General features: G+C 46.7%; 1 protein-coding gene across 1 annotated transcript; it reads left to right on the forward strand.

Annotated features, from left to right (window-relative positions):
- Positions 1–27,856, forward strand: LRRC74A (leucine rich repeat containing 74A; the record flags this gene model as incomplete). Its single annotated transcript, XM_080923817.1, has 13 exons — positions 1–43; positions 1,730–1,858; positions 5,320–5,492; positions 8,762–8,869; positions 9,476–9,572; positions 12,316–12,365; positions 12,821–12,902; positions 14,742–14,827; positions 15,335–15,529; positions 19,466–19,561; positions 23,449–23,595; positions 26,861–26,968; positions 27,770–27,856. 13 exons carry the CDS (start codon positions 1–3, stop codon positions 27,854–27,856), a joined length of 1,401 nt encoding a protein of 466 aa, XP_080779943.1.

Consider the following 27,856-nt stretch of genomic DNA (forward strand, 5'->3'; position numbering starts at 1 on the left):
ATGGACGACGATGATAATGAGCCTCTTGAGTACGAGACCAAAGGTGAAAAGGCTCCCAACTGTCACCCTTCCCTGAGTTGTGTCCAGTGATTTGTAGACTCCAAGCGCCCTTCTCTTTCTGCCCAAGTCTCTACAATGGGGATGGTGTGTGACATTAGGGACAGGGTTTAGAAATCAGGCAAATAGTGAGATGTGATGCTGGACTTGGCTTTGATGAGCTCTCACCAGTCTTAATTTTCATTTTGTGGACTGGTTGACATCACACTGTTAGAAACCAGCCACGTTAGAATTGTTTACATGACACAGATTGGCCGACGGTTTCTAATTTGCTAGCGTCCCCCAGCTGAGTGGAATTCTACAACTGTTTGAGGGGCTGGAAATTTTTCCACTTCTCCAGAGGAATTTAATTCAGTCCATATTGACTCAATAACCTGTAATGCCAACTCCATGGGACTTGATCAGTCTTCTGGCTTCCATGGGCACTACAAACACACGCACTTTGTTCTCTCTCTCTCTCTCTCTCTCTCTCTCTCTCTCATTGTTTGACATATAAAGAAACTGAGAGTTGGGAATTCACCCCTTTTCTCAGAGCACAGAGCCACAGACTGGGCTGCTCAGTAGCTGCGTCCTTCCTGACTCCTAAGCTGCTTCTTCTCAAATTTCCATGGAAATTCAAATGTTACATGGAAGCTTGTCACAGAGGCTTGGAAATGAATATTGGGACCTGACTCGGAGGAAAAACTAAGACAAACACCTATTTGATGTCATTAAGGAGTCCACCATCTAGAATCTGAATTGCGAAGGCGGGGGTATGTGATAATAGCCCACTCAACAAACAGACCGGCATACATGTATGAAATCCTCAAAGAATAAAAATAAAACAAATAGGCAAGGAGAAAAAGGAAGAGAAAGGAAGGAAAGAAATGGGCCTATCTGCTAGGCCTTCCAGAAGCACAAATATGACTTCTCAAAGCACTTAAGGCCTGTTGGTGCTGGAGGAATCATCTTTGTTATGTGTGGCTTTCAGGGGCCCATCACTCAGTGGCCCTATGAACAAACCACATCTCACAAGTGTAGGGACCAGTGTGAAGGACACTGTTGCTCTCAGCAGAGCCTCATTCAGTGAAGACAAGCATGCTTAACCATAGCAATGAACTTTAGCTCAGGAGACATCTTCAAACCTCTCCCTCTTGTCCCAGGAACAGTCCTGGACTTGAAGAGAAGCCAGGCCAACTTCCTAGAGATGTGATCATCTCCCTTGCTCTCCAGGACACATATCCATCTGTTTTTTTCCTTTGCATCTGGTCCCAGTTTCGACCTGTTCTGCCCTTCACCTACCTCCCAATGGCACAGTGTGTGACTATGAATAAGTCCAGGCTTTAGGATACACCCTTTCACCAGAAAGAGTAGCAGGCTCAACAGCAGATGCCAAAATCCTTCCATGTGAATGATGAGGGAGAAATGCTGGCAAGGATCCCACCAAAATTGGACAGATCAGAAAAGGGGACTTGGATGGAGCAGCCAGTTGACAAGAGGACACAAGGACTCCAGCAATTCAGTCATAAGAAGGTCTTAGAGAAGGGGACTTCTATGTGAAGCTATGGGACAAAGACAGCAGGCAAGACATGGGAGGCTGAAGAGAGAGGCAGAGACTAATGGAGTCAGTGGTAGGTGTCACTTAATAGACTGCAGGTTTAATTCCCAGAATGGGATATTCTTTTTGTTCCAGATGAGACTGAAGCCTCATTGGCACCTCAGAGCAGCGATGACACCCTCTACTGTGAAGCTGAAGCCCCTCTAAGTGTTGAGAAAGAGAAACCTACCCGGGAGGATTCAGAGACCGATCTGGAAATTGAAGGTGGGGTGACATCTGAGGAGAGGTGGGTGGCAAACCAGCTTCCTCAGAAACTGGAGAGATTGGGTTCCACCAGAATATTCCTGTCTGTCCTGCTGGAAGATTGTAGCTAGAAGGCTGTGCTCAGTTCTAGACCACCTGTCCTCCTGACTGACTGGAGACAGCAGACATGGCATCTTCTGGGCAGGACCCATATCAGGTTGTTGTTAAGATCTAAATCAACATGCAAAGGTTTATGATCCTCAAATCTCTCTCTCACGTGATTTTCTTTTAAAGTGTATGTGTGTGTGTGTGTGTGTGTGTGTGTGTGTGTGTATGCAAGAGTTCAGGTACTTTAAGAAGCCAGAAGCATCAGATCCCCACCTGGAACTGGAGTTACAGGCAATTTCGAGCCTCTTCACATAGGTTCTGGCAGTTAAATTCGGGTCCTCAGGAAGAGCAGTATGTGCTTTTAACCTCTGAGCTACCTCTTCAACACCACCTCGCCCGGCCCCACACAACTTGCATGATTTCCGTAGTCCCAGAAGGCAGACTTCATTACATCTTTTCTAGTGAGGGAACAGAGGCTTGGAGATTGTGAGAGTCACCCAAGGCCATCAAGGAGTTGGCCAGGACTACATAAGCTAATGCCATGTTTGATCTGTCTTTGGCATTCAGTGTTCCATGCTGTGCCCTAGAGTGTCTCCGTAGACCCCAATTCAGTGAATGTCTGGTCACCTGAGAGTTCTTATTTCTCCTACTTCAGAGTTCCAAGTTTTGTCTCAACAAATCAAGCATTCCTGGTTACCCTGAGCTGATGGAGTTCAAGCAGACACTGTTCTTGCAAACAACACCTTCAGCATCCCCTTCTTCTTAATATCCCTAAGGTGGGGGATGCCAAAAAGATCATTAGTGAGCATCTGTGAAGGGAGGGAGAATGATGCTGGTTCCATTGGATGAGAATAGCCTCCAGCTTTGCAAGCTTAAGCTAGCCCACACCACCCTTCTTTTGTTGGTTCTGTTTTATTGAGAGAGGGTTTCGTGTAGTCCAGAGTAGACTTGACTCATTACATCACCAAGGATGACCTTGAATTCTTGATTCCCCCATCTCCAAGTGCTGAGATTACTTCTATGCATTATTAACCCCCTCCTCTTGTGTGCTCTTAAACACAAATGGCAGGCAGTGATTCCTAGGCCAAAGGAACGGGGAGATGGAACAATGTGAATCTTACCCACAATATCAGTTAATAAGACCTTCCCACAAGTCAACATGTAAATTTCCTCTTCTACTCAGATCTCCTCCCCACTTGTGGTAGTTTGAATAAAAATGACCCCCATAGGTCCATAAGTCATCACACTGTTAGGAGGTGTGACCTAGTTGGAGTAAGTGTGTCACTGGGTGTGGGCTTTGAGATCTCAGATGCTCAAACCAGGCCCAGTTGTGTCTCATTCTCTTCCTGCTGCCTGATGATCTGGATGTAGAACTCTCGGCTCCTTCTCTGGCACCATGTCTGCCTGTGTGCTGCCATGCTTTCTAACATGAAGATAATGGACTGAACCTCTGAACTGTAAGCCAGCCCCAATTAAAGGTTTTCCTTTATAATGATTTCTGTGGTCATGGTGTCTCTTCACAGCAACAGAAACCCTAACTGCTCCCCAGAAATCCTTTCTTGCTTCTTCTGAACTTTAAGGCTGTTGTTAATTTTCGTTTTAAGATCTCATTTTACTAAATTGAAAAACATGACAGTGGATGTTTTGCCTGAGGTGCCTGGGTCTATCTTATTCCCTACCATCCAGGAAGGCTTGGTGCCCACTGACCATGGGCCAGGCTGGATTGAAGTCTAAGGATCAAGGAGCCCAAGGGCTTGCAATAGAGAGACAGGGTTCTCCTTCTGTTAGTAGGGATCAGCTATGTAGAATCTGTGTCTCCATTTCTCACTGGGGAAGTAGAATCAAAAGTGGGAAGTCCACCAGGATAGGAAAGTCCATTATGGTGCAAGCTTGCTTATTCTCAAACAATCTCCTGTTTTATACCTTGGGTTAATTTGTTGTCTTGAGACCGCTACCAGAGTTTTTAGGGTCAGAACCCTGGTCATTGGCAGCCCTGACCCTGATGACCTTAACAAGTGGGGGGGGGGGCGCTTAGCCACCCATCTTCAGTAGGTTAATTAAAGACACACTAATAGAAAAGAGCAGAAAAAGGGAAATGTGTTCAATGTGGCCACATTATTGAGAAGAGTAAATATAGAAATCTGATGGCCTACCCTTGCCAAATCTATTTTCAAGATCCTGGCTTAAGGTTTGGGTTTAAATAGAGAACAGGGGGTATGCACAGCTGGGTGATCCAAGGCCAGGTGTGGTCCAGCTACTCATCAATGTCTCTGCTCCTCTTTCCTACAAGGTGGTCTGACTACTGGTCAGAACTCTGTGACCTCTCCTTCCAACTTCTATTCCAGCTGGCTCCAGCTTCAACCTTTTCCTGATCCTTGCATGAGACTCCTGGAGAAAACGAATCCCACGGGGTTCAATGTTTAAATAATCTGATGGCTAAAGGGGAGGGGGTACAAGTGTCTCTTTAAACAACCAACTAGCTATCCATTTAAGCAGGTGCTTGCCCTGAATCTTTGACAACGCTCTATTCACAGCGCATGCTTTTTGTGGTGCTGGGGAATCAAGCCAAGGCCTCACACAGCCATGAGCCCACCCTAAGGCTGAGTTGCACCATGGCTTATGTTCTGTCAGTCCTAGCTGGAGCTAAAGAGATGGCTCAGTGGCTTAGGAGTCTGATTGCTCTTCCAGGGGATCCGGGCTCAGTTCCTAGCACCAACATGGTGGCTTACAGTTATCTATAACTCTAATGAAAGGGAATCCAACAGCTTCTGGACACCAGTACGCATGCAGTACACAGACATACATGCAGAAAAAAAATACCTATACACATAAATTAAATAGTAATAGTAAAACAAACGAACAATGCTAATCCAGGTGGTGGTGGCACATACCTTTAATCCCAGAACTTGGGAGGCAGAGGCAGGTGGATCTCTGAGTTCAAAGTCAGCCTGGTCTACAGAGAGAGTTTCAGGACAGTCAGGGCTACACAGAGAAACTCTACCTTGAAAAACAAAAAATAAAAATAAATTAAAAAAAAACATGCTAGTGAAACTAAAATGATAAATTCCTTCAGCCAACAAAAGTTAACAGTTCTGGGCCCCCTCCTTTGGCCTTCAGTGTTGCCTCAAGCACACAGAAACACACTGGATTCATCACATGTGTGATTATCTGTGACCATCACACCTTCGGAAACATTTACTGAGGTCAGTTTCTGGTGACCCCAGTGTTTCGTCACACTCCTGTATACACATCATCATCCACAGCTGGAAAAGTTGGGTTCTAGAGCACATACCCACAAGCCCAGATCCCAGGCAGAAGAGCACATCCCCTGGCACTAGAGTGGAAACCTGATTTCATTCTGCTTTTCTATGCAGACACAGAGAGATTCTTCAGCATCGGACAGAAGGAGCTGTACCTGGAGGCCTGCAAACTAGTGGGTGTAGTGCCTATCTCCTACTTCATCCGGAACATGGAGGAGTCCTACTTGAACCTCAACCACCATGGTCTGGGCCCCATGGGGACCAAAGCTATTGCTATAACTCTGGTGGTGAGCATGCTGGCCAGGAAAACACATTGAGCCTGACAGAGGATGATTAACAGGGTGGCTGGTTTGAGATTCAGAGGGAACCCTCTTTGGTGTCTAAAGAACAACCTACCCTGGACCTTTCTCAGTCATTGGACATTTTAGTCATTTTCCCTGTTAGCTCATGGAAGATGCTATGGTTTGAAGACTTTCCTAGTTGCAAAGCAAGTCATCGGACTGTGGGTCCTAGAAAAAATGTATGGGCTAGAACCAGACCCAAGAGTTACTGCAATTACAAAATGTAGGCCTGGGTCTCCATTCCAAAGCTGACTTTGGCCATGCATTGAGCCACTACTGAGCCACTCCATTTAATGTGTGCCTTTCACACTAACATTTTTAGACGTCCTAGTACAGAATAAGTCACATTTGTTTCCTCCTGGATAACATTATCTCTTGCCTTGCCATGATCAGACAAGGACCTGACCTTGACCTTATCACAGATTTTCTATAGTCGATTGTGTAAAACTGCCTACGCCACGGAGACTTTGACAGCTGCACGTCACTGCCTCCGTGTTTGTTCCCTTAAGAGGGTGAAGAGAAAGTCTGACTTCAGAGAAGCCCAGCAAAGTAAATAGGCAGATGTCCTTAGGAGGGGATACTTTAAAACCAGTAAGAGAGATGGCTCAGTTGGTAGAGTGTATGTCACACAAACATGAGCAGTGCAGGTTAGACTCCCCAATGCTCATTAAAAGCCAGGCTTGGTGGCATCTATCCGTAACACTGGCCTGGGTGGTACAGGGACCTGCAGATTTCTGAATCTCGCTGTATGCTCTGCAAGTCTAGCCAGTCATGAGCTCGGGATTCTGTGAGAGACTGTCAAGAGTATAGTGGCAGCTTTGCATGGTAGGGATCGCCTTTAATCTCAACATTTGGAAGGCAGAGGCTGACAGAGCTCTGTGATTTGAAGACCAGACTGGTCTCCATCATAAGTGCCAAGCCAACCAGGGATATACAATGAGCCCCTGTCTCAAATTGGGAAGAGGTGTGTTGAGCGATAGAGTAAGACATCTTGATGTCAACCTCTGGCTTCCTCGTGCTGTGGACACAGGAATGTGCACAACGTGTGTGTTCATACACGCACATGCATGCACATATATATGTACACACACTGGGCAGTGGTAGCACATGCCTTTAGTCCCAGTGCTCAGGAGACAGAGGCAGGTGGATCTCTGTGAGTTTCAGGCCAGCATGTTCTACAGAGGGAGTTCCAGGACAGCCAGTGCTACACAGAGAAACCCTGTCCCCAAAACCCTGCCTTTTCCCCCTACTGCCACCAAAAATACGCATACACACACTTTTTTAAATTATTAATAACACTGTATGGCAGCATAGTGCTGGTATAGTGGCACATGTCAGTAATCCAAGCACTTAGCAGGCAGAAGTGTAGAGATCAGGACTTAAAGGTCAATTTGGCTTAACAGTGAGTTCCAGGCAAGCCTGGGTCTATATGAGACCCTGCCTTAAAATAAAAATCAGTAATATCTCCACTGGCCATAGAAAGAACAAAAAAAATCAAAAGAGACTGAAAAGAAGAAATTCTTACAACATTCTGTTTACAAATTATCTGGGAGGAGAAATAAATCACAAGTTCATCAGGAACAAATTGTAGGGCAGTGGGGACAGAGAGTCTGACCAGTGAGATCGGTGTCAAGAGGGTGGGGTTAGCTGGATCAGTGATAGAGTCTAAGCGGGTGGTAGGGAAAGAAAGTAACTCTGGGCTTTGATGTCTATCACACTGCAAAACAACTGGCAGTTTTCAAAGTTTTGCAATGCACCATCCTTGTTTCTTGTGGGAATGGCACCACTGCTGAAAGCTACTGTGAAAGAAAACCACTCTAGCAGAGTTTAAAGGGACAGCATACCCTCTACACTGCTGCCCTCCTCACCCTCTGAACTCCTCAGAAGCCTAATTGACATGTTCGTGCCCTTTCCACTAGTCCTTACCCATTACTATAATACCTGAGGCTTGGTGATTTCATGTTTTTTAAAAAAGGGGGCAGAGGCAGGTGATCTCTATAAGTTTAAGGCCAGCAGGGTCTACAGAACAAATTCCAGGGCAGCGGATATATGAAGAAACCCTGTCTCAAACAAACAGAAAGAAAGGAGAAAGAAAGGAAGGAAGGAAGGGAGGAAGGGAGGAAGGGAGGGAGGGAGGGAGGGAGGGGGAAGAAAAGAGGTTTCTTTAGCTAACTAGGTTCAAGGGCTGGTGCCAGCTCTCAGACAATGACCTCATAGTATTCCTAATGTAGGAAATTAACTTGAGAGGAAGAAAGGAAAAGAGACAGGAAGGCCAGATGAGGCACGTACAGGAAGACCACCTTCCCCTGGGCCCCATTCCTTACTGCAGATTATTTTTGTTTTTAATTATGTGCACATGGAGAGGCAAGGAGCATGTGCGTGTCCATGCCTGCAGAGAGCAGAGGAGTCACATCCCGTGGAGCTGCAGCCACAGGCATCTGTGAGCCATCCACTGTGGTCCTGAGAATCCAGCTGAGGTCCTCTGCAAAAGCAGTGTACACTCCTAACACAAAGTCATTTCTCTGTCTCCTGGGTCCCACTTCTTAAAGTTCTCTGTGTGTGTATGTGTGTGTGTGTGTGTGTGTGTGCACGCGTGTGTGTGTGTGTGTGTGTGTGTGTGTCTGTGTGTCTGTGTCTATGTGTGTGTCTGTCTGTGTCTATGTCTCTGTGTGTCTGTGTGTCTGTGTCTGTCCGTGTCTATGTCTATCTGTATCTGTCTGTGTGTCTGTGTGTGTGAATGTGTCTGTGTGTCTGTGTCTGTCTGTGTGTCTATGTCTGTCTGTGTGTCTGTGTCTGTCTGTGTGTATGTGTTTACAGAGATTAATGTCAGATGTCTTCCTATATAGCTCTTACTGAACATGAACAGATTCAGCTAGACTTGGCTGGCCAGTAAGCCTCGGGGATCCACAGTCTCCTCCTTCCTCATACTATGATTACAGGCATGCACCAGTACATGAGGTTGACTGGGAGGATCTGAACTCAGGTCCTCTGCTTGCCTGGCAAGCACATTATCTATAGAGTCCTCTTTTATAGACACCATGGTCTCACTAACTCTTAAATATTGCCACACTGGAAACCAGGCCTCTAATGCAGCACCCTCTTGCATGGCTGGGATGTTCTATAGAGAAGTCAAACTCAACCAGAGGGGGCAGAGAACCAACGTAGCCACTAAGCACTTCCTTATCTTTCTTCCTCTCCCATTGTGATGACCAAAGTCCAATACCACGGTCATCAAACTGGAGCTAGAAGACAACTGCATCCAGAAGGAGGGCATCATGAGTCTGATGGAGATGCTGCATGAGAACTACTACCTACAGGAGCTGGTAGGGTACCCTGCTCCACGCGGAACCACTCAAGCCAAGCCAGAAACCCACCCCACCCCCATGCCCAGGTCAGCTTTGAGCAATCTCTAACCAGTCTGTGGGGGCCCTCCTCTCTAGATACAACTTCTCAGAGGAGTGCCATGCTTCAGAGGCTGGCTAAGGCACTGTACCGGGTGGCTGTGGGAAAAGCTGGAGAGCTATTTCCGGCTGTATAAGTCTCCACAAGGAATAATTTACCTGTGCTAACAGAAGTGAGCTTTCTTCTCTGGAAAACAGGGACCTGATGAGATGGCTCGTTTTCAGATTCTCCAAATGAATCTGCCTTAAGTTTCTAAACAACCAACACGCTTATCTGAAGTACCAAGGCTAAACTGAGGGAGAAGGGTGTCAGTAACAACAGTATTAGAGGGGGAAAAATGAGATATTGTGAGACACGTTAGAGAGTCCATATTGGGAACATGCTTTGTTTCCTTCTCTCTGTCCTTTGCATTGCCTAAGCCTTTCACACCAATCCTACTCTCTCCATCACCCCCTGACCAGCCCCAACTGGTTCTGAGAGTCTTTGTGTGAGTCTTTCCTGCACGTGTGTGTGTTCTTACCTCTCAGGACATTTCTGACAATGGCCTTGGTTTGGAAGGAGCCAGGATCATCTCGGACTTCCTCCAGGAGAATAACTCTTCACTCTGGAAACTGAAACTCTCAGGTGAGCCCATGGACGGGGAAGAGAGAACACTGAGAGTGAAAGGAGAGAACAGAGGTTTCCTAGGGTCCAGATGTACTAGGCCAACTTCTTTTGGTCTCAGAACAGGGTACTGTATCTTTTCCTTGCTGGAACAGGCAGCCTTCCCTTGGTAGGGCCACACCAGCTCCCTGCTCTCTTTGAAAGCATCTCTTTGTAGCACTCTAATTGGTCTTGGGCATCTCCGCCTGCCAGGGTCAGCCTATAGTATGTGCCTTCCTTTCTTACACCATTCATGTTTCACTCTCGAGACATCTTTTGTTTTGTAGATTTTTGAGACAGGGTCTCTCTACAGAGCCCTGGTTGTCCTAGAACTAGAGAACCTCTGCATCTGCCTCCTGAGTGCTGGGAATAAAGGCATATGCCACCACCACCTGGCTCATGTCATCCTTTAAAGAGACTTCTCTGATCCCTATCATGACAGCACTGTTCTGCCATCATTACTCCCCATCCTGGTTCTCCAGTTGCCATAACATTCATCAACTGCTTGATTGCTACACGTATACTTTGGAAACAGTGATAACCTATCCGTTATTGGGCTAACGGGGTCACTTGGATATTCCAGTACGAGACACACCCTCACTTAGGTTTGCAGATCTATGCTATCTGAAGGGCTTTTGAACTTCTGTGCCAAGAAAAGATTATAAGGAGTGGCCTTGTGCTGAACAATAGGACCTCTTTGGAGGACAAGTCTTTACCCAGATGATTTGGGATTCTCATAGATAAGTCCCAGTCCAGACATCCTGCAAAATTCCAAAGTTGACAAGGAAAAACTTTTAAAGTAGACCCTTGCACCAAGTGGTGGCAGTGCATGCCTTTAGTCCCAGCACTCAGGAGACAGAGGCAGGTGGATCTGTGAGTTTGAGGCCAGCCTGGTCTACAGAGTGAGGTACAGGACAGCTGGGGATACACAGAGCAAATCCTGTCTCAAAATCAAACAAGTTTGTTTCAGAAAGTAGAGCTCTCAGACACAGACTAGGTATCTTTTACATTTCTGTTGCTGTGAAAAAATATAGAAGAAAAATCCCCAAGTACCTGCTCACAAAGCATGAGGACCTGGGGTCAGCCCCCAGCTCCCAGGTGAAAGCTAGATACAGGTCGCATGCATCTGGAACTTCAGAAGGAGCGAAAGAGATGAGGGAATCCAGGGATCTTCCCAGCCAGCCTGGCCAAAATGGCTGGCTCTGAAGTGTTGTGAGACATCATATCTCAAAAGACAGATAAAGACCTTCAGACACTGCCCAAGTATGTTCACAAACATACACACATACTTACACACATTCATACACATCCATGTGCATACACATACACACAAATACACATATAAACACAAACATATGCACATGCATAATCATACGCACAAAATACCAAAATAAAATTCAAAAAGGAAATTCACACCTAAATTTGTCAGTGAAAAAAAAAAATCTTTTGAGGTACAAAGAAGTAGCTTAAAACATCCACATCTTAAAAGTATCCAGAAAAATTAGGATGCTTATTTTTAATACAAATCCTATCATGTGTCTGTTAATCCTTTCCCTTGTTTCCATCTAAATGCATCTTCCCTGTGACAGAACACACAGACCACTCTCATTCTCTGAATGGCACTTCATGTTGTAGAGAGACATCATATCTTATTAGCACCCTGATACTGGAGGGACTGTGATAAGTCCTGTCTGGTTTTCAAGCTCCCCATTAATGTCTCAAAGGACATTCTTGCATGCACATCTTTTGGGCATACCTTGGTACATCTAGATGGATACCCTATGGTGTAATGAGTGATGTACCCATGTTTGTGAAACTCAGTTTCTGCATTTCTCCTTAAGAAGCCTACAGCAGGTTACAGTTCGACCATGAACTATCTATCACCCTACTCTACTGGAAGAGGATTAACCAAGAGTTTTGTGAACCACATAGTCAAATGAGTAGGCATTAAAGTCACAGTGCATGGTTCTGAGTCTGGTACCTATCTACCCCTTTGTTCAGTTGGCCTCATTCTTCTCATGCATAAACCATGAACAACTATGTACGTCAGTGTAGACAGTGGTTCTGAGGACTAAGTGAATTACAATCTAACGTGTCTACAACAGCAGCTGGGATATTGAGATGCACTCATCTCTGGTAGTTCACATTGACATTAAGATGAAACATCTTTTTAGATGTCTGTTACTTTCTGTATTTCTTCTTCTAAGAAATGTCAGTAGATGGGGCTCCTATATAATTGTTAGGCATTCAGTTTTTGGGGGGTTGTTTTTTTTTTAACTTTTGTGTGTGGGTATTGTGCCCACATATATGTCTGTACACTACTTATGTGACTAGTGCCTGTGGAAGTCAGAAGAAGACATTGGATCCCCTAGAACAAGAGTCACAGATAGCTGTGAGCTGCCATGCTCAGAAATGAACCTGGCTCTTATGGAAGAACAGCCAGTGCTCTTCACCATTGAGCCATCTCTCTGGGCTAAACACTAGGCACTTTTAATACACTACAGATATTCATATTTGATATCAGATAGGAGGAAGGAGATGGACAACAGACTCCCCTTAGTCCTTGTGTCTACCTAGTTGTTTTAAGTACTTCAGTGCGTGTGTGTGTGTGTGTGTGTGTGTGTGTGTGTGTGTGTTTTCCATCAAAGGGAAAGGCTCTGGCAGACATGGGAGGACAAGGGAGCATGGTCATAAATACACTGCTAATAAAGCACCCTCACTACAGGAAACTGCTTCAAAGAAGAATGCGCTGCCCTTTTATGCCAAGCCATGTCGGTAAGGAGCATGTGGGAATGTCCCTTCAGAAGTCTGGGTGACCTGGGGATGCTCTGGGAAACTAATGTATAGTTTTGGAAACTAATGTATGTTTGGTCTCTGCAAAGACTTCAGCAAGTCATTGAGCTTGCTAGGTAGCAACAATTCTCCCAGAAACCATTAACAGCTAAATTTTAAAAAGCCATATGGGAACTCGTTTGCTTAGAACCCGAGCCCACTCAGCTTCAGGTCCCTAGGAGCCTTCTATCATTCTGCACCAAGGTTAATGGAAGGACTTGAGGTCAACCACTTGCTTGGACATGATGGCCCATGTTTGTAATCCCAGAACTAAGGAGGCTGGGACAGAAGGGTGGAGAGTTAATCCAAAGCCAGCCTGTACTACATAGTGATATCCTGTCTCAAGTTAAATAAAGTAGATGAAATTAACCTTTTCTTTCTACGATTTGTCCCTCTAGTCCAATTACCGAATTAGGTCACTGAACCTCAGCCACAATGAATTCTCTGATACCGGAGGGGAACACCTGGGACAGATGCTAGGTATGTCCCCATGGAGGGAAGAGGACTAGTCAAGGGGACAGGAAGGGACTGTGATGAAGGACTGGGAAGGAGACCACTTAGAGCTGGATTTCTCTTTTAATTATTTACTAATTTTTAATATGTACAGGTGTTTTGCCAGTGTGTGTGTCTGTGTGAGGTTGTTGGATCCCCTGTGACTTCCATAGCTCTTTCCCTTCATTTTTAACTCAGACTTGAATATTTCCTTTGTGGGGTTTGTTTTGTTGCTCAAAGTAATAAAGCAAAGCAGCTATCTGGATGTGAGAAGCAAAGCTCGCCAGGGATTAGCAGATCATATAGAGAGCAGCTTACATGAGGGCCGGAGAGATGACTCAGCAGATGTTCGCCTGCGCTCTTGTCAAGAACCATAGTTCTGTTCCCAGCACCCAAGTCAGGCAACCCCCCTATGACTCCAACTCTCGAAGATCAACACCCTCTTCTGGCCTCCCTGGTCAGCCACACACAAGGCACACACACACACACACACACATAAATAAGGAAAAAATAAATCTTTGGGCTGGAGAGATGACTCGGCAGTTAAGAGCACTTGCTGCTCTTGCAGAGGATCCAAGTTGAATTCCCAGCCCCCACAAGGTGGCTCAAAGCCACCTGTAACTCTGCTTCTGGGGCATTGGATGCCCTCTCTGACCTCCACAGCCACCAAGCGCACATGTGGTACACATACATGCATGCAGGCAAAACATTCAAAAGAAAAAAAAAACTAAAATGAATATGTCAATAAAAATTGTAAATTATATTCATAAAAAATAAATTAAAAGTTTCTGTAAGGCAAAGGACACTGTCAGTAGGACAAAACAGCAACCAACAAATTTGGAAAAGATCTTTACCAATCCTACATCCGATAGAGGGCTAATATCCAATATATACAAAGAACTCAAGAAGTTTGACTTCAGGGGCTGGAGAGATGGCTCAGTGGTTAAGAGCACTGACTGTACTTCCAACAGTCCTGAGTTCAATTCCCAGCAACCACATGATGGCTCACAACCATCTGTAATGGGATCCAACACCCTCTTCAGGTGTGTCTGAAGACAGTGTACTCATATACATTAAATAAATAAATCTTAAAACATATAAAAATAGTGTTTTTGCTGAACAAACCTCCAATTCCTATCCATCTTTAGGTAACTGGATCCACAAGTCTCTCCTCTCCTCTGAAACATCTGAAAATCTTATATAACCCAAGCTGGCCTAGAAGTTGCTATATATCTGAGGATGAACTTGCATTTCTGATTCTCTTACAGCCATTCACCACCATGCCCACTTTACGTGGTACTGAGGATCAAACCCAAGGCCTCATGCATGCTAGGCAAGCACTCTACCCATCGAGTCAGTGCCCTTAGGGTCCTAAACGACACTTAAGATACCTCACTGTATTTGTGACATCAGGGTAAACATCTGTGAGAAACGTCCTATGTGGTTCTTTTAGGTAGCGTCTCAGAGTACACACCTCTTTGTGGGAGAACATCAGTGCTCACTTAATATTTACTAGGTAGACCATGTCACCTACCCTCTGCACTGTGTCATCTTTCCCAGAATTAGAGGTCATTGTGTACCTAAGTAACCTGGCCGTGCATGATGGCATGTGGTTAATACCGGCACTTGGAGGGCACAGATGAACCTCTGTGAGTTGCCGGCCAGCCAGGGCTACATAGTGAGACTCTGTCTTTAAAATAATTTTTTCTTAAGCTATCAGCTGAGGGGGGTTCTAGCTTGCATACCCACCTCCAATGCTGGGGTGGGGGTCTGAGGCTGGGTCTTGGGGTAGTGGGGGATGCCAGGCTGACTCACTGTCCCTCCCAGCCCTCAACGTAGGGCTCCAGTCACTGAACCTGAGCTGGAATCACTTCAGCATTCGTGGAGCTGTGGCCCTTTGCAATGGTCTCCGGGTAAGTCCCCCTGAGAGGCAAGCGAAGCGCTTTCTTGTGGTCCCCATGGATTTGGGTCTACAGAGCACTCGGCAAGGGTCTTTTGAGTTGTTGGGCTTCCTTCTGTGATTCCTGGTTGTGCGCTGTTATTTTAGGATCGTCCCTACTGAGACCTGAGTACCGCCATTAGGGGCTCTTTCAGATGATGGTTTAGCTAAAGGGCTGGGAGATGAGACCTGCCTTGAGGACAATAATAACTCCAGAGATGTCTCTGCAGAAAATTCCTGAGCTCTGGGTTAAGGGAGGAGGAGGCTGAAGGTGAAAGTCAGGGTTAGGCTTGGGCTGGGCTGGATTAGGGTAAGAGTTATGGAGGGTGACGATAAGAGTTATGGTAGGGATGGAGATAAGGGTGGGGTTTAGATCAGTTAGGACCGGGGTAAGGGTTGGGGCTGAGCTGGTAGTCCCAGCGTTTTCCTGGGTAAGCCTCACTCCATCTTGACGCTAGTGTTCTCCCCCCCCCCCCCGGAGTCCAACGTGACCCTGAAGAAACTGGACGTGTCCATGAATGGCTTTGGGAATGAAGGTGCTCTGGCCCTGGGGGACGCCCTCAGACTCAACAGCTGCCTGGTCTATGTAGATGTCAGCGGGAATGGCATCACCAATGAGGGGGCCTCCAGAATCAGCAAGGGCCTAGAAAACAACGAGTGTCTCCAAGTTCTGAAGGTAGGCTCACCGTGCTGGCACCGGCCCCAAGCATATTTGTGTCTGTACGTCACGTGTATCTGCTTTCACGTCTGTGAGTGTGTGCTCATGAATGTGTGTGTTCATATATTTGTATGTATGTGACCCATCTGCCCAGCTGTGTGGTGGGGAAACGGGGTGATAAACCTGGACATGATACTGCTGGGGAGAATCACCAGCCCTCCAGTACTTCTGTGTGCACACGTTGGTGCTTGTGCTAGAGACCCGGGGCTGCCCCAGCTTTCTGGCAACACAAGTGCTTCTAAACATGTCTTCCCTCATGCCATCTAGGTCTCCCTCTAAACATGTCTTCCCTCATGCCATCTAGGCCTCCCTCGGGATTGTCTTCATGCTAAGGCCATAGTATGCTTTGGGGATACTAATCCTAGATCCCAGTGGTTTCTTGCACTGCAAGCCTCAGCTCACCCCTGTTCTCCATTGCTCTCCCTGGCCTCCAACTCCTCTTCTTCTTAGCACTGGCTTTTGTGCCTGCTCTGCTGAAGAGCATAGCACACAAAAGGTCTGTGACAACCTACAACCTCCTGAATGAGGGCACTGCTACCAAAACTACTCTCCTCTCCCTGCAGAACCCACTGTGATTCCCAACTATACTCCCATCTGAATGTGAAGTCTTCCCAAGGACATGGATGTTCAGTGATCATTGGCCATGATCATACCCTCATGCCCAGCATGGTGCTGGACACACAGTGAATTTATAGGAAGTGGATGGATGGATGGATGGATGGATATTTCATTATAAATTAGGTTACTTTGTGGAAACTATTTACAACACAGGCTTTTTGGATAGAAAACAGATGCAAGAAGACTTCTGTTCCTGGATCCTCTCTCTGGGCTCTTTCAAGGCACACCCTACATCAGATGATGTGGTAATTCGTCCATCAGTACCCAGTGTGGCCAGTTACCTCTGCCAGCTTCACTTTCCAAATGGGAGGGCAGAGGCTAAGTAACTCATTCAGACCACATTACTATGAAGAGAGTGGCCACTTGTATCTGGCTTTCTAAGGCCATTCTAACACTACCCCGCAAAGGGACAATGGCATGAGGCATGAGTAAGACATTAGGATCCTTACTTATAGAGGAACAGACATGAGAAAACTGAAGATGAGCCCTGCTGCTGAGGTGCTGGTAAGGGGACAAGAGGTTGCTGGATTCTGGCAGAGGGAGTATGGACATAGCTAATAGAGCCAAGCCGGCTGTCTAGGATCCATGGAAACCAGAGGTCCCAGCTGGGGTGGAACGGGACTGCTCAGCTCAGAGAGGTGGTCCACGCTGTAACTCAGCATCCAGGTGCAGTGGAACCTAGGATGGTTGTACAAACCTGAACCTTTTTAAAGGTTCTTTTGGCTAAGAAGTCAGGCTGGTAAGATGGCTCAGTGGGTAATGCCACTTCCTTCCAGGCCTAACGACCTGAGTTCAATCCCTAGAACCACAAGTTGAAAGGAAAAAAACTGACTCCCCCAAGATGTCCTCTGACCTCTACATGCACAGCATGGGATACGTGTATACATGTACCCACACAAACATACCTACACCCACACAGACATATACATACACACAATCACACACACGAACACAAATACACACATACATACATATATATGCAAACACACATATATACACAAACACAAATACACATACACAAATACACATATACACCCATGCGCAGAGACACATACATACACATACACACACAAATACATACATGCATACAAACGCACATACATACACATATACATATACATAAACATACGAAAAAAATTTTAATGTTTTAAATGAAAGAAAAGACTTAGAAAATTCCCACAGGGAATATCTACCGTTCTCCACACCCATTCCCCTCAATCCTTGGTCTTGGGAAATTGAGAAATTTCCCTGGGAAATGAGTCTCACAAAGGCCACATGCCAAGCTGCGCAAGCACAGGATTTTTCTCATCAGAGAGCAGCAGAGCCTGGGAAACTGGCCCACAGTAAATGCTCACTGAGACCTGTGGCTTCCCTCCTAATACCACCTGAAGTGGCTTTCAGTAGCAACAGCCACCACTCGTACACTGCTGCTGGCACTGGGTACCTCCTTGAATGCCTGGGATGAATTATAAGGTTGGGCCCTTGGAACAGTGAGTCAGACCCAAGGCCAATGCTTCCTCTTTCTAACTTCCATACATGCTGCAATGGCTCACTCACCCTCGCAATAACAACCTAAGCCCACAGGTCTGCCATGGTACCACCTTTTGTGGCTCTGCGGCCTCCTCTCTGATTCTGCTTACAGAATGTATGCTATTGTCCAACCCCCGTGCTGTTCCCACTTTCATCCTTTTCTGCTTTTTATCTCCTTTGCTGAATCTTTTCCTGGCTCTGCTCCTGCCCCCCCTTCAGCTATGATTAATACTCCCCTGCATCCCAGCAAGGCTTCCTCTAAGGGTCCCCTACTTGTGATAGATCTTTCTTTCTTGATTCTTACAGTATATCTGTCTGTCACTGATATATCATCCTATATTCGATGTCCTTTGCTTGTTTATCTGTGTCCTCTAACTAGAGTGACATTATCTGAGGGCAGACCCTTGTCATGTCTCCCTGGACTTAGTTCACTGGCCAATACACAGCAGGCCTCAATAGTTGCTGGAGTGTGGGTGTGAGTGGTGGGTGAGATGGATTGATTAGTAGGTTGATGGATGGGTGAATAGTAAGTAATATGGATAGATGCATGGGTAGATAGATGCGTAGGTAGGTGGATAGATGGATAGGTGCATGGATGGACATGGATGGATGGATGCACGGATGGATGCATGGGTGGATGGATGCATGAGGAAGATAGATGGGTAAGTGGGTAGATGAATGATAGATGCATGGATGGATGGGTAAATGGATAGATGGATGCACAGATGGATGCATGGATAGATGGATGGTTATGAAGGCATATATTTTCTACAACCTAATAAGGGTTCATCCTCCCCACTAGGCCACCACCCACCAGAGGCAGTGGGAAAGAAAGGGTATTAGGATATGGGAGAAGTGGACCAGTTTAGAAATAGTTCTTTAGGGTGATTCCAACCTTCATTGTTCTCAGTCCAGTCAACTAGCAAACACCAAACATGAATCAGCAGCTACAGTTCAGTTCACTCAGCAGACACCACACATGAATCAGCAAGGGTAGTTCAATCCAGAAGAAACTGAGAGGCTTGCCAATTAGCCTGAGTCTGAGGAAGCAGTAAGAAGCCACAGGAATCTCACAAGTTCTTTGGTAAATTTCTCTCTATGAAGTCACCACAAGCGAAGCTCAGAACACAATATAAGGCAAACCAATACATGCATGTCATCAGCAGAGACTAGTGAGGCCGAGCAAGGCAAACCAATGCTGGAACTCCCACTGTCTGTGGGGTCATATTTATATTCTTTCTAAACCTTACTCATCCTTTCACCTTTGCTATAGCAAAACATCCTTTCACCTGTGTCTGCTTCAGCAAAATATTTTTTCACATGAACGCATTAGTAAAATACCCTTCCAGCTGTCACGAGCAAAACATCGTTTGATACAGCTGACTTTCCAAAGAAACCAGAAGTCTCCACTTCATGGGTGGATGAATGATGAGAGAGAGACTGGTGTGTGGTGGGTGAATGAGTGGACAGACAGATGGAGAGATTAATTAGTGGATGCAGGGGCTGATGGATGGAAGGTGAGGTAGATTGATGAGTAGATGAGTGGGTGGGTGATAGATGGAGAAGGATGGATTTATAGATTACAGGTAAATAGATAAATGAGTGCTGAGTATTGATTGGAAAGACAGAAGGACCTATGGACAGACAGATGGACAGGAATAGATGGAGAACGTGAAGTTGCGAGCTAACAAAGCCTCTCCTGCCCCTACCTCAGTATCCTCCTCCTGATGTGCTCTTCTCCCACAGCTTTTCCTGAACCCCATGAGCTTGGAAGGAGCATATTCTCTTATCCTGGCGATCAAGAGGAACCCCAAATCCAGGATGGAAGACCTTGACATTTCTGTAAGTGATCAAATGCCAGTCACTTGCACCTGGCTCAGGCTAGTTGCTATTCTGCCACCAGCGCCACCAGTGCCACCAGCTGTGTCCTTCCCAGGCCCTCACACAAGAGGCAAGGGGCTGGGTGATAGAAGCAGCTCTTTAGTCAGTTTCACCACAATGTGAGATAATTTACTCCACCCTGGGAATCCAGCATATGAGCTCTCAAGAGTGTCAGTGAGGAAAAACCAAAGAGAGAGGTGGGGTGACTGCAGAACAGAGTCCATTCACTGCCCAAATCCATAATAAATGGACTGAGTCTCGGGATGTTCCAGGATCCCAGGATTATTTTTCCAGCTCTGGCTGGCCTGAAACTGCCTGCCTCTGCCTCCAGAATGCTGGGACTAAAGGTGTGCACCACATACCCAGCCAGAATCCCAGGAATTTTAGGACCCACCTCACAAATGTTCTTTGTTTCACAACTTGTGACCTGTTGTGCTCAAAGCTGCACCTATAAGTGATCCTTTCCTGAGCTTCTGCCAGGGACTTGCCAGATCACAAGGATGGCAGCTGGTAGTAACAACATCCTGTACTTTTGGTGCTTTTTGTTTCAAAGTGACTTTACTATCCCAGCTCCTTGAATGCTACTCTAGGAAGCTGGTAGGGTACTGTGATTATTTCCATGATGACTATACCAAAGTAACACAAATCACATGACTTACATAGCAGCAATGTGTTGCCTTCAGCTCTGGAGACCAGAAATCTAGGTGTGGGCTGGTGGGTTCCTTCTCTGGACTTGAGGCATTTGCCCTTGAATTCTCTCCTAGCTTCTGCAGTTTCTGGCCATCATTGACACCCCTTGGCTTGCAGACTTCTCACCCCAAATCCGGCCTTTTTCTTCTCTGAGCATTTTCCTTGAGTGTATGTCTATCTTGTTGTATTAGGTCAGGGTCCAGCCTAATGACAACATTCACCCCAGTGATGTCATTTTATTCAATGATGTCATTTTGTCCAGGTGACATTATTTTGCCCTAATGACTTGATTATCTATAGCAAAGAGACAATTTCCAGATGAGGTCATATCTACAGGGCTAAGACTTCGAACTCACTTAGCATAGTGTTGTACACCTTTAATTCTAGCACTTTGGAGGCAGAGGCAGGTAGATCTCTGGGAGTTCAAGGCCAGCTCTGTCTACAAGTGAGACCCAGTCTCAAAAACAAAACAAAAAGAAAAGGACTTGAAGCACTCTTGGGTGTGTTCTATTTGTTGCTGTTGCTATGATACACTATTCTGACAAAAAGCAATGAAAGAAAGGCTTGTTCCAGGTTACAGCTCAGGGTAGCACTGTCACAGTGGAAGGAGCTTGAAGCAGTTGGTCACATCACATCACAGTCAAGAGCAGAGAGAAATGACCACAGGAAAGTTTGGTGTTTGGCTAACCCTCTCTCCTCTTACATAGCCCAGAGCCCCAAAGCAGGGAATGTTCTGGGTCTTCCCATGTCAATTAAGGACAGGCAATCATGTACAGCCATGCTTATAAGCCAGTCTGACCTAGCCCGTCCCTCCTTCAGACCCTCTTCCCCAGTGAGTCTCAGGTTGTGGCAGGTTGGCATTTAAAACTTACCATCATGAGGACAGGAGCACAAACTCACTCCATAGTGCATACTTTACCAAGTTGCCCACTTTACCTACAAGGAAATCAGAAGCATGGCCATTAGGCCATTTGCCCAGGACCCATTAGCAAACTAGAAACATCTAGGTGTAAGCCAGGCCCCTGCCTCCTCCTCTAGTTCTGTGAAGGCAGTGCTGTGAGAATCCCTTTCTTTCCCTAAAGCTTCTCAGCGCTGTTTTGTGAGATTGCCCTGATGCTTGCTTGCAGTGATCTGAGTCATGCGTTGAATATCCAAAGCTAAATGCCTCTCCTCCGGAAGGCTCTGATGCTCTTCCCATTGCTCCCTCACCCAACCCTCCCTGCTCCTCCCACTCCCCAGTCTTTCTCCTCAGAGGCCCCATCTCCCCATACTCACACTATAGGACACAAAGCCCCCCTGTTTCCACCCACACTGCCCCAGCATCTCGGCCACAATCAGATTTCATAGTCATTTGCCCAGCTGACCGTGGCGGGTGGAAAGCATGGACCCAGGCTTGGTACACTTGAGAGAACCGTATAAATGCATTCTTAGGGCTTAGATGGCACCTTAGATGGCACAGGGGTCTATGAGCCATGGCCTAACTACCATTAAACAAGCCTGCCACACCAGTAGATAGTTAGCCAGGTACTGTCTTTCCTTATGCTGAGATGAAACAATTGGAACCAGTATGTTATAAAGACAGCAGTCCTATTTAGTTCACATTGCTGGAGGCTGAATGGCCCAGTAGCATGGCACCAGCTCTGGTGAGGGCCCTCTTGATCACCTAACCCTATGGCAGATGACATCATAATGGTCTTGCATACAGGAAGAAACGGATGCCGCATGGAAAGACAGGAAGCCAAAGACTCAGTGTTGTGTGCTGACGACTCCTCCTTTTTTATTTTATATTTAGTTAGTTTGGAGGGATGGTGCTTGTTTATTTGTTTGTTTGTTTTTGAGACAGGGTTTCTCTGTGTTGCTTTGGCTGTCTTGGAACTCACTCTGTAGACCAGATTGGCCTCAAACTCAGAGATCTGCCTGCCTCTGCCTCCCAAGTGTTGGGATTAAAGGTGTGTGTGTTCCACCACTACCTGGCCTGACAATCCTCAAACAGGTTCCCTGAGTATGATGCCTGTTCCTGTGAGGGTGGTAACCCCCATGTCCCAATCTCCTTCCTCTAAGCTCCACTCCTGAAAGGTCCCACTATTCCTGCTTCACGCTGCCACCCTGGGCACCAAGCTCTTGTCAACAATGCAGCTAGAACTCTAAAGAGCCCTGGAATCCCAGCTTTGTAGATGCTCCTGGGACCAGAGTCTCTGCAAAACCTTCAGCCCTTAAACTTAAGTCCGGTCCTTTGAAAAGGCAAAGGGTACTCAGAACCACACCTGAAGAAACCAAGGGTCACCCAGCAGACAGAGAGCACACTGAATCACTCTTCCAAAGCACACATTCTTCGGACCATGCTCCGAGTTCTTCCAAAAGAGTAGTTTCTTGTTCACTGTGAGCCATAGCAGGATGGTCGGCACCAGGGGTCCTGGGTACCAACTGAGTAACAGCATCCATCAGATGGGGGCACATACAGTCACCGTCTCAGAGAAAGTTGAGTTGACTGCATATGACAAGCCACCAGAACACAATGAAAATATTTAATCAAAATCTCCTAGGAGACCTGAGCATATGACACATGTCTACTGTCCTAGTGCTCGGGCATAAAGCAGAATGATCGCCATGAGTTCATATGCCCCTGTTCCATAGAGAGTTCAAGGCCAGCTCAGGCTACAGAAACAGGTCCTATCTTTATATACATATTCAAATATTTTGTGCATATTTGTATTTAATATATGTATACATATGTTTATTATTAATATGTTATGTATAATATATATTAAGCCTGGGAAACTTACAAGTCAAGTCACAAGATACATAACAGCAGATTGGTGCTGAGGATGTGGCTAAATTTGGTAGACTGCTTATCATGCACAGAGCCTTGGATTCTGCACCCAGCACCCCATAAAACTGGCCATAATGACACATGCCTGTAATTTCCTCACTTTCGAGGTGTAGACAGGAGGATCGTCATGAGTCTAAAGCTATATTCGATGACTTTTATGAATCAGTCACAAGGTAGAAAACACCAGCCACACCAGTTCAGAAGCAGAACAAACCAGAAAGGACCAAAGTGCCTGAACGTGGGTTGGCAGGGAGGGACGGGTACTCTGGTCATCAGGCAAATGGCTCGGTGACAGCACCCCCACCGTGCTCTTCTCTCCCTGCTGCAGAATGTTCTGGTATCAGAGCAGTTTGTCAAAGTCCTGGATGGGGTGTGCACCATTCACCCCCAGCTGGATGTGGTGTACAAAGGACTGCAGGGTCTTTCCGCCAAGAAAAGCATCCCCTTGGGGACCAACCCCATAAAGCTGATCCAGGTGAGGTCTGGCTCCCCCTTAGAGCTTCAGAGAGGCCTGGAAGACGCTGCCACATGGCCCAAATCATCTATCCAGCACTGGGTCTGAGTGTCTATGTGACCCTTTCTAAATCATCTATCCAGCACTGGGTCTGAGTGTCTATGTGACCCTTTCTAAATCATCTATCCAGCACTGGGTCTGAGTGTCTATGTGACCCTTTCTAAATCATCTATCCAGCACTGGGTCTGAGTGTCTATGTGACCCTTTCTAAATCATCTATCCAGCACTGGGTCTCTCTGAGTATCTATGTGACCCTTCCTTTACTTATTTATTTTTGTTGTTGGGGTTTTTTGTTGTTGTTGTTTTGTTTTGTTTTTGAGACAGGGTTTCTCTGTGTAGCCTTGGCTGTCCTGGAACTCATTCTGTAGACCAGGTTGACCTTAAACTCAAAGAGATCCACCTGCCTGTGCCTCCCAGTAATGGGATTAAAGGTGCTCGCCACCACCACCTGGGTGGATGAAATCCTTTCTAATAAGGTTCCTTGACATGGAGACCTGAAATATTTCCCCAACATATGGGGGTCCCTAAATACTGCTTCTCACCCAATATAGGCAAGTGCTGAGATCTGGTGGAAACAGGGGACGGAGACATAGGATGGAACCCGCTACTTGAGATCTGCCTTTGACTAGTGCGCCAACAAAGGCCGTCTCCGAGGCCTTCTGTGCCTTGTGTTAAATACAAATACATTCCCAACCATCTCTGCCCACTGCGGTTATAGTCACAAATCCCCCTAATGCGGTAAAATCAAAACTCTAGAGGCTTGTGATTTATCAACCAGCTTTATATCAGTAAATTCTCAATCCACAAAACGTCCACACAATAAACTCAGAGCCAGTTGGTATTAACTGTCCACCTAGATAAGACAAATTGTCCTGTAATAAGTCTCTTATAAGATAGTCATGGCTACCTGTGACTATTTAAAGCCACAGGGATCTGGGTTGTCCTCCTCTTCTTCCATCTTCCTTCCTCCTCCCTCTCGGTACTCCCTCCCGCCTCTCAAAGACTCTCAGCCCGCCCTCCTTTCCTACTGTCCAATCGTAGGTTCTAGCCTTGTCTTTCACCTGCCCGCACCTGCTTACAGACCGCAATCTACAGTGCCTCAGTAATTACATTCACCTGTAAAATGGGAACACAGTATAAGGGTGTCTGTGAAAGACCAAATTTCTTAATAGGTGTGAGGCGTTCAGAGCAACGCCTGGATCCAATAAATACCTACTGCTTGCAGCTTCTTTCTAAGGCTGGATCAGTCCACGCGTAACAGGGTCCTTTCTTTCTCAAAACACACATGGCTTGACTCCTTTCTTAGTTTGCCCCCATAAAATCCACAGTAAATAGGTACGATCATGAAATTTTAGGAAGCTAGTGAGTTTTGAAGCCAAAAGTAGCCCTGGGGGGGGGGGGGGTTCCCCTCGGGTATGGCTGCAGTTCCATTGGCTGCCACCTGGGGGCGCTGCGCAAATGCAGGAGCGCTGTGCAAATACAGTTCCCTGCGTTACACCCCCCCTTCCCCCCCCCCCCCGCTCAGGCTGCCTCTGGCCTCTGGTTGGTCTGCTCTGTGCCTCAGTTTCCAAAACTAAGTCTAAAAAGGTCGTGCATGAAATGTATTATGTGCAAAATTCTAGATGAAAGGCGTGGGGTTTGTTTAGGAAGGAGACGACTCCGTGGGAACCAGCGGAACTGAAAAGCTGGGTTCAGACTGAGAGTCCCACCCCTTGCCTTAAAAAAATGTGAATGAGCAGCCACAGAAGAGTCAGAGCCAGACTGACAGACCTCACGGGGTGACTCAGTCCCGCGATGTACTCAGGATACCTCTCTGGACTACAGAGCGGGCTCAAGGCCGGTATGGGCAACTTAATGAGACCCTGTCTCAAAAATAATAGTAAAAAGAAGGCCAACTAGGTGCATAGCTCCGTGGAAACACGTTTGTTTAACACGTCTATCAAGTCCCAGGTTCAATCCCCAACACCACAAAGAGAATAGAGAGTGTAGAAAAAATAATCTTTAGGTAGAAAGCAAATAAGACATCGTATTAAACTCTAGTTGGGAAGAGGCAGCCATGTGGGTGGAAAGATGGGACAGATTTAGTAATGACCAAAAGATAATGTCACAGGAGAAATATTACAAAAGCAAAGATGGCCACAAGCTTCAGAATCTGAAATATAGAGACATCGCAGGATAAACAAAAAGAGAGGGAAGACTTTCTGGCAGAGGTGGGACTTGGGGAAGGCCCCAGAAGAATCGGAAGGGTTAGAGTGAGCATGGGGCATCGAAGATGGTACTAGCAAGATGGTTTCTGCCGTCTTAGATCAGTGTAGGCAGCCTTCAGGGAAACGGGTGGGGGAGGGAGTAAACCACGTGAGTCGAGCTGAGGAACCCTGGGACTCCAGACTCATAAAGGAGCCTGGAAGGCAAAGCTGGCCAGAAAGCCTGGGCCAGATGTGGAATCCTCAAATTTCAGACCTCGAGCTGGGGGGGAGTGGGGAGGGAGCGTTGATTCCATCTGACATAGGGAGTCACGGGAACCGATGAGCCATCAAAGTGATTAACATCCACCAGGACCTTTCAGACAATGGGCAGTGACTCTGAAATACTACTAAATGCATGCATAAAATAGTAGTAAATAAAAATACTACTGTTAAGGTTTCCAAGCAAATGTCCCTGTGGACATTCGTGGGGAACTCTGAGAACCCTAGGAGTGCCTAGAGCCTGTCCAAGCATCATGCTGCAGAACTGTGGTTTAGTCATATGATCTCTCAGCTGAAAGAAGCCATACACACACACACACACACACACACACACACACACACACACACACACACACACACCATCCACAGAGCAGCAACTTCAAGAGTGTTAACAGAGGCCGTTTCAAAGCTGAATCACAGACTTAGATCTGGTCACCGCCCATACTCCTGTGATAGTGAGGCAGCCTAGCAACTTCGGTTGGTGTCCCTCTATGAAGTCAGGCAGCGGATGGAAGGAGTGAAGCCTCTGTTGGGTCGGGCTGAGGTTGCTGGGAACTGGGGAGAAAGAGGAACCCTCATCACCCCGCTGTCTGCACTTGGTACTTGCTCTAAAGCAGTGGCTATAGCAGATGCCTCGAGCCGGAGTTGCCTTCTTCCACCCTCCCAGCATTTCTGGGCTCAGAAGTTTGGATTGTCCTTTAGGGAACAAACGGGGAGGTGTGGTCGTGGTAATGAAACCTCGTATCTCCCGGTTCCCTCAGAATTATACAGACCAAAAGAAGATCCCAATAGTGGAGTTCTTCAAGAGCTTGAATCCTTCAGGATCGATGACAATGCCTGTAGGGGACTTCCGGAAGGCCATGATTCAGGTGTGCTGATTCCCAGACTCTGGGTAGTGTGAGGTGGAGGGTGGGCAGGCAGACATATGCTTGCATTATTTCATAGTGCCCTCTAGGATTGGTTAAAGATGCTGCCCTAGTTCTTCTAAACTCAGAAGGAAACACAACACCACATACACACTTAACTCCCTGATCTCTGTCATGTGACTCAATGCTACCCCTTACTCCAGGTGCACACGCACATCTCAGAGGCCTTTCCCCCATTACATTTAGCTCCTAGGAAGATAAAGGGGAGAAAAGACCACTGTAGCTCCCACATTCTGCCTTCAGCCCTACCAGCCTACCTAACCCTCCACATTCCCTCTTACTAATATAGGGACTAGAAAGAAGGTACTGGGGTCCCCTGAAATGTATTCATGAGGGGATCACTGTGACCGCACCCTGGGAAGGCCATGGGCCTGGGAGAATGTCTAGGGGCCTGAGCAGGGATGAATGCTTAGTTCCCGGGCCCATGGGGCAAGAGGGCTAGCTAGGACTAGGAAGTGGGGAGCAAAAATGTCTCTGCATGGCTTAGAGTACAGTTCCAGTCCACCTCAGCAGGCCACTCATCACATCCGCTCCTTAGCCCTTGTCTGTCCCCAGAAGCTGAGGTCCTCTGGAGGCAGGGTGATGTCATAGACAGTGGCAGCCTCCAGTACCTCCCTGTGGTGGGTGTAGCCACCTCCGAGCCCTCAGCTGCCACCCGAGGTCCCAAGAGGAGCGAGGCATGGTGTGGGTCACTGGGTGTGAAGGAGCAAAGGGCTCCAAGACTCATTACATCCACCCTCACAGCAAAGCAATATCCCCATGAACCGGTACCAGGTGAGGGAGCTGATAAAGAAGCTGAATGAGAAGAGGGGTATGGTGAACTTCAGGTGA

Source organism: Micromys minutus (assembly GCF_963924665.1).
Source record: "Micromys minutus genome assembly, chromosome: 1".
Classification (NCBI taxonomy): domain Eukaryota; kingdom Metazoa; phylum Chordata; class Mammalia; order Rodentia; family Muridae; genus Micromys; species Micromys minutus.